At 48.0% G+C, this 15236-nt stretch overlaps 1 protein-coding gene across 1 annotated transcript; it reads right to left on the minus strand.

The window, feature by feature from the left end:
• Positions 1 to 429: 429 nt before the first annotated feature.
• On the minus strand, positions 430 to 8465 carry Spata24 (spermatogenesis associated 24). The gene is made up of 6 exons (XM_051163794.1): positions 8278 to 8465; positions 6773 to 6838; positions 6333 to 6463; positions 6172 to 6242; positions 686 to 788; positions 430 to 582 (listed from the first exon to the last, which is right to left on the minus strand). Exons 1-6 carry the CDS (start codon positions 8392 to 8394, stop codon positions 453 to 455), a joined length of 618 nt encoding a protein of 205 aa, XP_051019751.1. The 5' UTR covers positions 8395 to 8465; the 3' UTR covers positions 430 to 452.
• Positions 8466 to 15236: the final 6771 nt, after the last annotated feature.

The following is a 15236-nucleotide window of genomic DNA, read 5'->3' on the forward strand; positions in this document are numbered from 1 at the left end:
GTTTCTCAGTTCACTGTGGTCCTGGAATCATCTTTGAAGTCTCTGGTCAGGGCTGACATACACACTCCATTCTGCCCTAACCCTAACCCTAGAGCCAACCCCAGAGAATCGCACTTAAGGTAGGGTGCAACTGGGCTGACTGGGGCTAATGACCAGTAGCAAGCTGCAGTTCCCACTAGACCACAAAGACCCAGTTCCCACTTACTCCCATCGGCTCTAGTGGATTCCAGAGGGCAGTGGCAGCAGGGCCTAAGGTCAGGAGAGGCTGCCCATGGTGGTCCCCAGACCTGTGTCCCATGCAGCCTTTGGTGCCTTGGTTTGCTACAGGAGGCAGACAGAGCAGCCTCCTTCGGTGGAGGGACCCACAGGGGTGGAAGGGAAGAGCTGGTCTCCCCAGAACAGAGTGTAGAGGTTGGGCATTAGTGCTAGAGAACAGGAAGAGAACCAGCATTTTATTTTTCCCTGGGACACTGACGGCTACGGCCCCGACGTGCTCCCGAGGCTTTCTTATGCTTCTGGTCCAGCACCCGGGCCATGTAGCTCTCCTGCTGCTTCTGGATCCGGAAGTCAGACATGTGATTCCTGCAATGGAGCCGGCTGGTCGTAGGCTGGACAGCCCTGGGTAGGGGCCGGATGTCAGACTCCCCATTCCATCAACAACCCCCAGCCTGGCCCGGCCCCTCACCTGAAAATCTGTTTCTGCTGGCTGATAACTTGCTGCAACTCTTTAATCTCATTCTCTTTGCCATTAAGTATATCTTCTTGCTTTATAATGTGAGACTCAATTTCTGTGGGGGAGAGAGGCAGGGAGGAGGGGTGGGTCCCATCTCTCAGGTCTTCCCTTGAGGCGCTTTTCAGAATTTCACTCTCCCTGCCCAAGGGTTCTCCTTGAACAGTTGCCAGTCCCTTAGTATGAACCAGTTTGTTTTTCTGTATTGGGGACTGAACCCAGGGCCCTGCCTGTTCTGGATCTTGCTTCCGTAGACCAGGCTAGCCTCAAATCCAAGTGATCCACCCGCCTCAACCTCCCAGGTGCACCAGCACATCCATCTACTTTCTACTTGGTTTTGATGCAGAGTATCATTAAGTTGACCAGGCTAGCTTTAAACTTGCCCTCCGGTTAGCCTGGCAGGCCTCACACTAGGATTATGGGTGTTCTCCATGAGACCCTGCCCTACCGGCAAATGTATGGGATCTTGGAGGTGGAGACGATGATTATGTATTGTGCCCCTCAGGCAGGTGAGGGTGGGCAAAAGCCTCAGAGAGAAGCAGAGAGCCTTCCGAAGCCCCAGCCCTCGAGTGCCGCCCTGAGATCTTTACACTTCCTTGACCAGACCCTTGGTCTAGAGATTACAACCCGCTCGGTATTTCCTATTCCCATTTCCTGCCCCCTTTCCCCTTGTGCCCGTGTGGAAAGTGTCTCGTCCATCACCTTTTTATCTTTACTACTAGGACATAAGGTCCACAAGGGCAGGGACGACGACTTCCTCGCTGTTGTCCCCAAGACCTAAAACAGTGCCTAGCTTATAGATCTGTCTCCTGTGGAATGGATGGAAAAGATGTCCCCTAAGGACTTTGGGCTTGGAGACATCGACATTGGCCATCTCAGTTCAACCAGCTTTATCAACGGCAGGCTGCATAGCCGCCAGCCTTGGGCTATACAGGGACTCCATCAGACATGTGCTTAGCTTCCCCAAAAGAGGAGTCTACTCAGGAAGTAGAGGCTGGACAGATGGCTCAGGTAAGAGCACTAACTGCTCTCCAATGGGACCTGAATTGGTTCCTAGCACCCACATGTGGTTCTTAGACATCTAGTACCTGGGGATCTGGCACCCTCTTCCGACCTCCGCAGGCACTGGACACACACATGAAACACCAACACAAACGCAGGCAAAACACTCATACACATAAAATAAGTCTAAAAAACACCCCCCCCAAAAAACCCCAAAACTCAGAATCTAAACTGATGGTGCCAGCACATACTACTAATCTCAGCCCTTGGAAGGCAGAGGTGAATCGGAAGTCAAAGGTCATCCTGCCAATTTTGAGGCCAGCCTGGGTTACCTGAGACCCTGTCTCCGAATGAATGAATGAATGAATGATAAAAATAAAGAGGAATTGAACACTGGTGGCATGGCACATTACTAGAACACTCGCCTAGCATGTGTGAAGCTCTGAGTTTGAAAAGAGAGAAGAAAAAGCAAACAAAGGACACACAGAAGAGGAATCCAATCAGAGCAAGATGAGGCCACCCTTGAGGAAGGCACAGGTGTGATGAGGCAGCATTAGCTGCTGAGTCAGCTTTTCGGACCTGCTTCCTCATAGGTAAGTAGTCCCTCCTATTCCAGCACGACAGCCTCCCTCCTAACTAAGCACACATTAGATACAAAGATTTTTGTGCTTTGGGTCAAAATCCAAGGTGGCTATAAGGATCTGAGAGCATTCGTCTATATACTTGTCCTTCATGGAGCACTGGGAGATTTTGATGACATGAGGGGGGGATGGGGGGGGGGAAATCCTACTGACGATAAGGTCGCACAGAACTGGGAAAACAGCTCACTGGTAGAAAGCCATGCTTATGCTTAGCATGCAAAGCCCTGGATTCAATTCCTGACACTGTTAAAGGCAGAAAAATAAAGGAAATGCTAGGTATGGTGGCACAGGATGGTAATCTTAGCATTCGGAGAGCAGGAAGATCAGCTCAAAGTCATTCCTTAGCAAGTTTGAGGCTAGCCTGGGATGCATGCGCTGTCATCTCTCAGAGGGGATGAGGGGTGTGACCTCAGTGGTTAGGAGCACTAGCTGGGTTCTATTCCCAGTACCCACATCATAGTTAACTCTCTGTGCACACCAGATAATACACCCATACATGTAAGATAAAGCTAAAAAGCCCAAATTCATTAAAGTTGACACACATAAAATCAGAAGGGTGAGAACTAGGGAAGGGCTTGGACTGCGGGACACTCGACTTATAAGCCTGAGGGTCTGAGTGGGGCCCCCAGAAGCCATGTGAAAATTCTAGGTGTGGTGGCATCTGTTTATATCCTAGTGCTGGAGAGGCAGAGGCAGGAGGATCCCTGGGACTCTCTAGGCCAGCCAGTGCAGCCAAGTTGGTGAGCTTCAGGCCACTGAGAGGGTACCACTCCTCAGGATGACATTAGAGGTTGCCTTCCAGTTTCCATATGCATGTGCACACAGGCACACAGGCACACCCCTCCCCGCCCCCCACATATCAACACATACGAGGAGGTGCTTCAGTTGATAAAATGCTCCCGTAACAAACATGAGGACCGTCATCTGGATACTGAGCATCCACACAAAAAGCCAGGTGCAGCCAGGCCGTGCTGGCACACACCTTTAATCCCAACAGTCGGGAGGGAGGCAGAGGCAGGCACATTGCTGTGAGTTCGAGGCCAGCCTGGTCTACAAAGTGAGTCCAGGACAGCCAGGGCTGCTACACAGAGAAACCCTGTCTCTAAAAACCAAAATAAATAAATAAATAATGTTAGGTAGTGGAAAAGTTGGGTCAGAGGTTAGGAGCACTTGTTGCTTTTGCAAAAGACTTTGGTTCAAGTCCCATCACCCACATGGCAGCTCACAACTGTCTGCAATTCCAGCCCCAGGGTATCAGATGCCTTCTTCTGGTATCTATGGGCACCAGTCATGCATTGTGCGTGTGTGTGTGTGTGTGTGTGTGTGTGTGTGTGTGTGTGTGTGTGTGTGTGTGTGTAGAATGACTGAGGAAGGCACCTAGCTTTGGCCTCTGGGCCTTGCACGTACATACAAACAGACAAGTACACCTACAAAGAAAGAAGAAAGAAGAAAATGAGGTAACTACAACACAGGCTCTGGCCATGCAGAAACATTGCTGCATTTAGCAGTTCAGGTGGAATCTGGTCCTAGAGGCACAATGTGGAAAAGAGGAAAAGAGGCATCAGTGAAAACCAGAAAGCATGATGGGATGGGGCCACAGAGCCTGGGTCTCAAGGTCATCTGAGCAGTCTGGATCAATTACAACTAAACCTCTTTTGGGAAAGAGAATGAGAAATCTGTGACTAGCTGGGCATGGTGACACAGACCTGTTAATTCCCATACTTAGAGGCAAGAGGCAGGGGATCACTGTGAGTTCAAGGCTAGCCTAGTGTACATACAGAATTCCAGGTCAACTAGACCTACATAGAGAGAAACTGTCTCAAAAAAGGAAAGAAAAACACAAAAGGAAAATAGCTATGTAAATATAAAAACAAATGAGCTGGGTGGCAGACATGTCTTTAATCCCAATACTCTGGAGGCAGAGGCAGCCTGATTTACGGAGGGAGTTCCAGAACAGGCAATTACAAAGGGCCAGGTAGAAGTTTTAATTAAAAGTGAGGTTCAGTCCACCATACTGGCTTGGGTGAGTGCTTTTGGCATTTCTGTGGGGAGGTAGCCAGACCCTGACCCATAACATAGGCAGAGCCTTAGGGACTGGGCTGAGTTTGGTCTAAGGAAATGCCTAGATAAGATAGATGTCTCTGGCTACACTAGGAGGTGACTCCAGCTCTCCAGGTTCTCGGGGTAGGGGAGGTGCTAAGGGAGATGAAAAGGACCCAGGAGACGGAGCGGCACAGTGGACAGGAGACAGTGACTACCAGTTAGGCTTCAGGAAGCCACGCTCAAACACCCATGATACCTCTAAGCTTGCTTGTCCTAATCAAGAGAACAGCCGTTGGCATTTCTCAGGAGTGCTCACCTGGAGTGACAGAAGGTGGATTAGGGCTGCCATGGCCTCAAGAGGCAGGGAGAGAATTTTTTTTTCCCCCCCGACAGGGTCTCTCTGTGTAGCCTTGGCTGTCCTGGACTCACTTTATAGACCAGGCTGGTCTCAAACTCACAGAGATCCACCAGCCTCTGCCTCCCAAGTGCTGAGATTTCAAGCCCAGCACATACATACATACATACATATATACATACATACATACATACATACATATATATATATATATATATATATATATATATATATATATATATATATATATTTTTTTTTTTTTTTTTTTTTTTTTTTTTTTTTTGAGACAGGATCTCTCTGTATTAGCCTTGGCTGTCCTGGACTCACTTTGTAGACCAGGCTGGCCTTGAACTCACATCGATCCACCAGCCTCTGCCTCCCGAGTGCTGGGATTAAGGGCATGTGCCACCACGCCCAGCCACACAGGGAAGGATCTTAACCCTCTTGTGCTCAAGTTGGCCTATTCAAGATCTCCGACAGAGAATGAACAGATTTCATGCATGGAATTCACAGCTATTTCTTAGGCTAAGTGACAGGAGTGCAGCATTCTCTGAAAATGGAAGGTGTTCCTGAAGCCTAGGACATTACGTAGCTGTGCCCTCAGCTCACAGTGTCCCACCGAACCAGCAAGTGGCGAAAGGCAGAGCTGAAATCCAGTGGCCCAGACATATTTCACTCAGTGAATACAGTACCTTAAAACTGCCTAAGTCAGCTGCCTCCACTGACAATTTCAGACGTTTCCATTAAAGTCGGTCTGTAAATTCCGTTTTTGTTTTTGAGACAAGGGCTTACACAGTTCATGATGGCGTGAAACTCCCAGTCCCCCTGCCTCCACCTCCTGAATGCTGGAATTAGAAATGTGTGCCACAACACCTGGCTTCTAGATTCTTAAAACAAAACAAAAAAGCAAAACAAAACAAAACAAAAACCGATCTGTCGAGCCTAGGCTCTATTCCCATGGAAGGGGCGCGGCTCTCACTACCCCAGTCTCCACTCCCACTGAGTCCCTTGATCCTGGTCTGAGATCAGCCCCCCAGTAGGACGGCTTCCTCTATGGCTCCTCCTGAAGCAAGGTCATAAATAGGGTACACTATTTCTAACACTTATCAAAAATGGGAGAAAACAAAGGTGGACTAAGAATGTTGTATGTTTCAAGTAAAATGGGAGCAAGCCCATTCCTTTATGGCTGTGAAGAATACCGCACACCAATTGTATCCATCACTTCCGTGGCCTGCCTGGTCCCTGAAGGCATTTTCGAAGGTGTGACCCGCCTGGACTTGCCTGTATCCTCAGCCGGGGGCAGAAGTTGGGGTACAACCCTGATTTTGGCACTGGCACTGGGCTGTTGGGAAAGAGTCCATGAATGTTAACATGGGGGGCAGCACGGGCCTCCCGCCTACCATTGCACTTGGTGATGAGTTGGTCCTTCCTGCTAGACTCCTGCAGGACTCTGCTCTTGACACTGGAGAGCCTGGGTAGACAAGTTAAAATGGAAGGGTGAGCAGGCAGAAAGCAGAGGAGGCCCCGGCCTCCACGCCGGCCCTGAGGCCCGCTCACTCACGCTTTCTCAAAGGCCAACTTCTCTTTCTCCAGCTGCTTGGACAGAACCTCCACCTCTCCGAGGGCAAACTGCAGCTTCTCCTCTTCCTTGGCCAGGAGGACTTTGGTTTTTGCATGAGCAGCCTTCTCTTCCTGCAGGGGAGGTGGTCATGCTCTTTATCCCAAGCCACCTTGGGTCTCTCAGGATCCCTTAATTAACCCCCTCTTCTCAGGGGTGCATGCTGAAGCCAGGGTGCAGGAAGGGTCTGCCTCATTACAAGGGCTACAAGGTCTAAAAGGGCAGCACTCAAGGACCCTCCCCAGCCACAGGGAGTAGTCAGCCCTAGCCACAGGGTGGAGGAGTCAGCCCCAGCCACAGGGAGGAGGAGTCAGCCCCAGCCACAGGGAGGAGGAGTCAGCCCCAGCCACAGGGAGGAGGGGTCAGCAGAGACCATTACTCACCACCAGTTTCTTCTCTATTTCCTGGAACTCTTCTTTACTGACAAAATTTTCATCTTGGAGAACCATCTGCAACAGAGCCTGGCTCAGGAAGGGACTGGGGCTGGGGTGGGAGGGGGATGCCCCCTAACGACCAGGACAAAGGATGGATAATGGACCAAGGACCAAGGCATCCGGGAATTGACAGGCCTTAGGACAGAAGACTTAATTACTGAGGGCTGGTTCTAAGTACTGCCTGCAAGGAGCATCCAGCCTCATAGGCAGCACTCGGTGTATGTCATTGGTGAAAGCAGTAGGCGATGTGGCACACAGAAGGACCCTTGGGCCCGGCTTTAGAAGGATCAGGGTTGCTCAGACTGCTAACTAGGATAAGCAGAGAAAAAAAAAAATGCAAAGTGAGCTGACAAGAGAAAGATCTGGGGGCCCTCTGGGAAGTGAAGGCAGTTCAGTGCCTGCAGCAACATACATTTCATTGAGAGTATGCCTCTCATAATCCCCTAGAATCTAACTGCCCACAAGGGAAGACAGTGTTTAAAAATCACTAAAGTGGCCAGGCGTGGTAGCTCACACCTTTAATACAGGCACTCGGGAGGCAGAGGCAGGTGGATCACTGTGAGTTCGAGGCCAGCCTGGTCTACAAAGTGAGTCCAGGACAGCCAGGCTAACACAGAGAAATCCTGTCTTGAAAAACAAAACCAAACAACAACAACAACAACAAAAATCAATAAAGTGAGGGGCTGGAGAGATGACACAGAGGTTAAGAGGACTGGCTGCTCTTCCAGAGGTCCTGAGTTCAATTCCCAGCAACCCCATGGTGGCTCACAACCATCTGTAATGTGAGCTGATGCCCTCTTCTGGCCTGCAGGTGTACATGTAAGCAGAGCACTGTATACATAACAATAAATAAATCTTTTTTAAAATAACCTTAAAAAATCATTAAAGTGAAAAATAGATGTGAAGCCAGTTTTATTTTTTGAGATAGAAACACATCTCGATATTGTTACCAAAATAGAAAAAACAAAAACCGTGATCTCCAAGCTGGCCAGCACCGAGGTAACCTGTGACGCCAATCAATGCTTGGCTCCGGTTAGCTGAGGTCGGAAACAAATAGATACAGAAAGGTTTGGAGACCCTCAACTCAGCACTGTGAAAGGCCAAGTTTGTATTCGCACTGCATCTGACACTGGAGAGTGCGGCTTAGGAATGATCTGGGTTCAGTGAGCAGGAAGCCTTGGATAGTCAGTGAGGTTACCCCTAAAAGTGGAGACACTCAAGTTCAATGAGGATCTGCCAGTCCTTTCAGCAGCCAGGCAGAGTGGGGAACATTGCTCGGTTTGGGTTAACGTTCAGGAAGGCACCCAGCTCTTCTCCATTCCACCCCTGGCAGCCAGGTGAGCCCCTCAGCCGAGACAACGCCCTCCGTGGTATACTCTAGCCAACGAGGGCCTGGCCCTGCCCCCACCGGTGAGGCGTCGGGTGCGGCCCTTCCCCGAGCTCGGTCTCCATACCACATTCCTCAGCTGGTGGATCAGTTCCTCCTGAGATTCAATCACGTCCCGCAGTTGATCAAAGGCGAGACACACAGATCCAGATCCCCCCTGCGACCACCCAAGGGGCGTCGCCATCTTTTGCCCCCCGCCAGCTCGTTGGAAATGGCCTCCCGCTGCGCGCCTTGCTCGTCGCCAGCCAATGAGAATGAGACGCCACAGAGCACCCTGGCAACCGGGGGCGGGGACTTCCTCTGTTCGCCAGGCCGAGGCCGGGGCGTGCGGTTCAGTGGGTTAGGGCCAGGCTGGATTTCATCCCTAACAATGCAGCAACAAATGACTAGGTGTGGTGGTTCAGGCTGGTAATTTAAGCATTCAGGAGGCTAGAGGATTGCGGGTTCAATCCTAGCCTGCATAGAAAAGCCCTGCCTCAAAACAATAAAACCCACAAAAATACAGCAGCTCAGTCGAAAGTGCGCTTGCGCAGTATGCACTGCCTAGCCAGCACTTTGGAGGTAGAGGTAGAATTCAGAATCATAGCAAGTTCAAGGCTAGGTTGGGCTCAAAAGACCTTGCCTCCAAAACAAAAACGAAAAAATAAAAACCAAAATCTTATAGAATAAGCCAGGCATGATGGCAGATGCCTTTTATCCTTGCTGTGAGTTCCAGGGCAGCCAGAGCTACATAGTGAGATCCTGTTTCAAAAATAAACAAGGTGAGGGAGTGGCCTTGGGGAAGTGGGCTAGAGAAGCAGTCACCATACACAGTGGACATATTCTGCAGGACACTAGCCAAACCTGGTTCTCAAAACCTCGCCTGCCTAGCTAATTTCTGTTCTTGTTATAACTTTATTATTATAACTTTAGTTATAATTTCCATCTTAGGAAAGTGCTCTACTTCTAAGCTACATCCTAAGCCCACAATTCCAACAGCTACATATAGCCAGTGGTTACTGCAATGGATAGCGTGTGCGGAAGGTGCCATGAACTCTGAGGCCTCAGTGCAGAACTTATACAAAATTTTGTCTAGTAGATGAGGGTGTTCACCCCAGTTACCCCAGACAAAGCTCCATAGTCCCCCAGGGCAGTGACCCATAGTATTCCTACATGAACTGTGCTCTGTCCCATCCCTAAGGGTTTTCATGAGATGTTACTTCATGTCCTTGTCACTCAATGTTCACTCCATCAGTCTAACAGGCTGCTTCCTATGTATTTGGGACAACATTCAGGAGGGCAGGAAGTTCCAGTAGCCAGAGCTTGAGGGTAGCCCAAGGTTGCAAGGAGAGACCCTTGGATCTAATGTGGGCATGAGGGCCGGTCAGCCTTGTCAGACATCATTACAAGAATATGTCAGTCTGCATTCTGGGATTCTGGGAACCTAGGCTCAGTGAAACTCATGGGATGGCACACCGTGGGGTTTTTTTTATTATTTTTGTTTGTTTGTTTGTTTTTTGAGACAGGGTTTCTCTGTGTAGCCTTGGCTATCCTGGATTCACTTTGTAGACCAGGCTGGCCTTGAACTCACAGTGACCTGCCTGCCTCTGCCTGCCGAGTGCTGGGACTAAAGGCGTGTGCCACACACCGTGGTTTTGAGCTCCTACCTGGGAAAGGATGCCTCCATTAGTCACTTGTCTTGCTGCCTTGACAAAGCATCTCGAGGAAGGGGGAGTTTATTTTGACTCACATTTTGGAAGGACAGTCCATCACAGTAGGGAAAGCATGGCAGCAGGAGCCTGAAGCAGGCCGGCCACATTGCATCCACAGCCAGTGTAAGTAGTTAGTTACACCATGACCAAGGCAACGTAGAAAGAAGGGTTTACATGGGCAGTGGTGGCGCACACCTTTAATCCCAGCAGATCTCTGTGAGTTCAAAACTAGCCTGGTCTACATATCAAGTTCCAGGCCAGCCAGGGCTACATGGTGATATCCTCTCTTACAAAACAAAAACCCCAAACCAACCAACCAAAAAATAAAAAATCTGTTTTCAGGCAATCACAGCGACGCTTGTAAACTCAGTACTTACGATGCTAAAACAAAAAATTCTTGAATTTGAGACCAGCGTGAGCTAAACAGAGACCTTCCCCCCAAACAATAAATTAAAAATGAAAGGAAAAGAAAAAGTGAGTGCTCACTGATAACTGGTAGATTAGTGCTGGGAGCAGGAGCTCAGGCTGAGGATCTGATCATCCTGGTTTCTCCACAGGGGCTGCCTGAGCCTTCTCATGGCCTAGTGAGTGGACGAGGGGAAGCACCTGGAGTGATAGCAGTGGGAACTGCCACTGTCTGAAGGCCTTGTGTAGGGGTGGGGAGGAGGCAGGTGTGTGTATCTGTGTGTGTCCAATGCTGGGGCCTGAACTCCAGATTCATGTATGCTAGACAGATACTTACTGAGCGACAGTCCAGACTTTTTTTTTTTTTTTTTTTTAATTTCTACCTCAGAGAGATGGTTCAGTGGTTAAAAGCACTGGCTCCTCTTCCAGAAGACCTAGATTTAGTTCCCAGCACTTACATGGAACTCCAGTCCCAGGGATCTGACACCTCTTCTAACCTCTGCGGGCACCAGGCCCACACATGGTACACAGACATAACATTCAGGCAAAGCACTCAACACATAAACATAATTTTAAAAGATTTCTACCTTTTACAGAAAAGAAAGAGAACATAAAAGTTCTCTTTTATGGGAGAGTTCCCCAACTGGAGAGTTCCCCAACTCTCCCACACTATTCTCCCTGTTTTCAATAACTGTCAAAGGATTTAGGCTCCTTTTTTTTGAGAAAGGGTTTTGTATAGCCCAGGCTGCCCTTCAACTCCTGACCCTGTCTCCACTTCCCAAGTGGATTACAAGCGTATTCCACCACAACTACTTTGTCACTGTCGTTTGGGTCTGGTGGTAGTGTTTTAGGCACGGTCGCCACATGTCACTCCAGTTTGCCTTGCACTCTCTGGCTCAGGTTGCCTGGAATTTGTAGCAGTCATCTTCAGGTCCTGAGATTCAGCTGTGTCACCACAGCTGCCAGACTGCTCTCCAACAGCATCTCTTTCTGGAAGGTGGCGTGTTACTTCAAGGCTCCTCTCAGACAAAACCAGGATAGAACTTAGTGCACCAGTGAATCAATAATCAAACATAAGTAGCGTTATAGCTATGACAGTGCCAAGAAAAAGAAGAATAAGAGGAATTCAAGGGGGGGGGGGGTGTTGGGCAAGGCCGGTCAGTGTGTCTGCAGACTTGTTCTAGTTGAGACCTGCGGTGACAACAGGGAAGATCTTAGCAAAGGGGGAACAGGTGAGGCGGGGCAGGTTCTTAGAAAGGAGGAACAGGGGCTGAAGAGGTGGCTCAGTGGTTAAGAGCACTGTTTGGCTTTTCCAGAGGTTCTGAGTTCAATTCCCAGCAACCAAATTGGCTCACAGCCATCTATGTTGGAGTCTGATACCCTCTTCTGGCATGCAGGCATACATGCAGATCGAAAACTCATACATTAAATAATAAAATCTTAAAAAAAGAAAAAAAGGACAGTATTGTTCTGGGGCAAGAGCGATGGCAGAGTAACTACTGCAAGGTTAATCAGAAACTAGTGTACAGAGCACAGTGGCTGCTGTAGGCCCATCATCTCAGCTACCTGGGAGGCTGAGGCAGGAAGCACGTGAGTTCAAAAGCCAGTTAGGCAACTTAGCAAGACTGTCTCAAATTAAAATTATTTTTTTAAAGGTCTTGGGACACTGGTGGCGCATGCCTTTAATCCCGGCACTCAGGAGGCAGAGGCAGGTGGACTGGTGTGAGTTTGAGGCCAGCCTAGTCTACAAAGTGAGTCTAGGGCAGCCAAGGCTACACAGAGAAACCCTGTCTCAAACAAAACAAAACAAAAATCTTCAAAACAAAATGTTGGCTATGATTAGAATTTCGATGATTTTAATGCTGGGGACAAAAGCAAGCTACTGAAATAATCTAGGCAAGAGTTACGGTAAGCTACTGCTCCCTAAGTGGATGTCGCTGGAAGTGTGCATCTAATCGTATCAGAAGAGAGGTTTGGGATGTTTTTGAGGTAAAAACCCAGACTTTCAAGTTGGGGTAGTGCACACCTGTAATCCTGGCACTAAGAGTGCCAAGGTAAAATGAAAAGTAATGAGACAGTGCTCCTCAAAATTCCTAATGCTGATAGGACTCTTTAATGCAGCTCCTCATGTTGTGACCCCTGAAACAAAATTATTTTCGTGGCTATTTCATGACTGTAAGTTTGCTCCTGTTATGAGTCGTAATGTAAGCAATCTGGTACACAGGATACATAATCCGTGACCCTGTGAGGGTTGCGACCCACTGCACTCGGTGTTTGCTCTAGGAGTCCTGGGGTGGGTAGCATTTGTTCCTGGCCCAGCCCACCTGGAACACAGACAAGGTCTGACTCTGCTGAACTGAATCTCATGTGTATGTTGGCCCAAGTAGATGTCACTAGTTGGACTATGTAAGATTTAAATACCATGAGCGCTATTTTTTAAAGCAAGACTTTGCTACATATGGGCCGCTGGGAACAATGCCAGAAAAGAGCTGGGTAACAGTGAGGTTTCTGACGCTAAATCTAGTCTTGAAATCTAGATTAACTGTGATGTGCTGCCATTGCTATCTCAAAATATGGAATCCTTAACAACAGTGACTCTGGTTCAGTTAAAGTCGCATCCTTCACCCAAGGCACTCTCTGCTGTTTCCAAGCTCCCCCCTCCCCCCATCTATATTGTCTTTTTCAGTGATTGGGTTGCTCAGAGCTATTTGGCTGCAGATGTCATGTTTTATACAGTTACTTCAGGGTAGGAACTGGCTTGTCAACAGCTTCTCTTGTAAACATATTTTAACTCCCAAAACAATAAACTGTCCAATTTAAGTTTTTCATAAAATAATGTCTTCCTAAGACCAGATCTATTTTCACAGTTGTTGGATTATGATTTTTTTCTCTTTTTTAGAATTTGAGTGTTTGCCAGTTGTTGCGGTGTACTCCTTTGATCCTAGTCACTGTGAGCCACCCAATGTGGGTGCTAGGAACCCCAATTGGGACCTTTGGGAGAGCAGTATATACTCTTAACCGCTGAGCCATCTCTTCGGCACTTCCAAACCTCCCTTAAAGAATTGCTATAACGCACACCTTCAATCCCAGCACTCAGGAGGCAGATGCAGGGGGATCTCTGAGTTCCAGGCCAGCCTGATCTACAGAATGAGTTCCAGGATAGCCAGGTCTACACAGAGAAACCATGCCCCCCCCAAAACGAACAACAACAACAAAAAAGAATTGCTGTAAAAGCCAAGCATAGTGGCTCACACCTTTAATCTTAGCACTCAAGAGGCAGAGGCAGGAAGGTAGATTTCTGTGAGTTCAAGGCTAGCCTACATAGAGAAATGTTCTCTCAAGAAACCAATAAATAAAAAACAAATAAATACATGGAATTGACTTCTATTTTCTTTTTTCTTTTTTTTTTTTTTTTGTTTTTCGAGACAGGGTTTCTCTGTGTAGCCTTGACCATCCTGGACTCACTTTGTAGACCAGGCTAGCCTCGAACTCACAGCGATCCGCCTGCCTCTGCCTCCCAAGTGCTGGGATTAAAGGCGTGCGCCACCACGCCCAGCTTGACTTCTATTTTCTTGTTTTCACTTTTTTTTCTTTTTGGTTTTTCGAGACAGAGTCTCTCTGTGGACTCACTTTGTAGATGAGGCTGGCCTTGAACTTACAGCGATTCGCCTGCCTCTGCCTCTTGGGTGCTGGGATTAAAGGTGTGTACCACACACCTGGCTGTTTTCACTTTTAATGTAAGAGTGTTATTATCATTTTACATTGTTTATTGCTGAAATTTTATGTATGAATGTTTAAAAAACAAAACAAAACAAACAAAATTCCCCTCACCCACATGACGGCTCACAACTGACTCACTTTTTTGGCCTCCAAGGGCACTGCATGCACATGGTACACACACATACATACATGCAGGTAAAGCACCTACATGTATAAACACATTAAAAGGGATAAATCTAAAAAAAAAAAATCCTTAGCCAGGCAGTGGTGACACAAGCCTTTAATTCCAGCTCTTGGAAGGTAGAGACAGGCAGAGCCTGTCTTGAAACAAAATAAAACAAGCAAGTATAGAACCCATGCCATCAGTATTACATACTGTTTTAAACACAAATTATTCCACAGAACCTTCCTTAGTTCACAGTGGCTCCTAGCAAAGGCCGAACAAAGAAAAGCCACAAGGTCGCATTTTATATATAAAATTGTTTAATGTTTACTTTGTTAAAATACACTCACTCTAGATGTGATGGATCAGGTGACCAGACTTTGCAGCATTTTTCATTGTCAACTAATTTCCCATGTGTCATCCATCCCTGACTCTGGTCACAGAGCACTTCCATCTCTACCTCCAAACACTGAGTGGGGTGCAACTACAGACTCAGTGTACAGCAGTTACTTGACACTGCAGGAGGTATCAACAGCGCAGGCCCAAACATTAAGATGTATGGTAACTTGGCCCTTTCCCAAAAGAAATATATTAGGACACACCCATCTAACACCTTAAATGAATACAAAGTAAACGCCAGCTCCTGTGAGGGGCAGTGCATGCAGAGACAACGGGTTGATCACGTGGGCCAGTTGCAACAAGAATCTGCTGGGATTCCCAAGGTGCCAGTTCTGAGGAGAGTGAAGATGAGAATGACAGCAGCACACAGCTCAGCCAGCCTGCTGGACTCTGGCCCCAGCAGGGCTCAGCATTTCCTGTGGTTTCTAACAGTTTCCCTAAGCATGCACAGCAATGCTATTATTTTCTTACCGGTCACCTCTCCCAGGCTGTGAGCCTGCAGCTGATCAATGAAGCTTAGATGCTTTCCTGGCTTGAGTGATGAACAAGGCCACAGGCTCCGTCAAGCTCTACTATTCCTTTCAAGAAGGATTTTCTGTCTCCCTCTCACTCATGAGGGAACCTCATTTGGACAGCAGCTTCTGATCC

Source organism: Acomys russatus, chromosome 20 (genome assembly GCF_903995435.1).
Source record: "Acomys russatus chromosome 20, mAcoRus1.1, whole genome shotgun sequence".
Taxonomy (NCBI): Eukaryota; Metazoa; Chordata; class Mammalia; order Rodentia; family Muridae; genus Acomys; species Acomys russatus.

Coding starts and splice junctions, on each gene's coding strand:
- Spata24 (XM_051163794.1), bottom strand. CDS start 8,394: ATGGCGACGCCCCTTGGGTGGTCGCAGGGGGGATCTGGATCTGTGTGT. Junction 6,839..8,277: donor TCCACCAGCTGAGGAATGTG/GTATGGAGACCG, acceptor GCTCTGTTGCAG/ATGGTTCTCCAAGATGAAAA. Junction 789..6,171: donor ACTCATCACCAAGTGCAATG/GTAGGCGGGAGG, acceptor TCTCCCCCACAG/AAATTGAGTCTCACATTATA.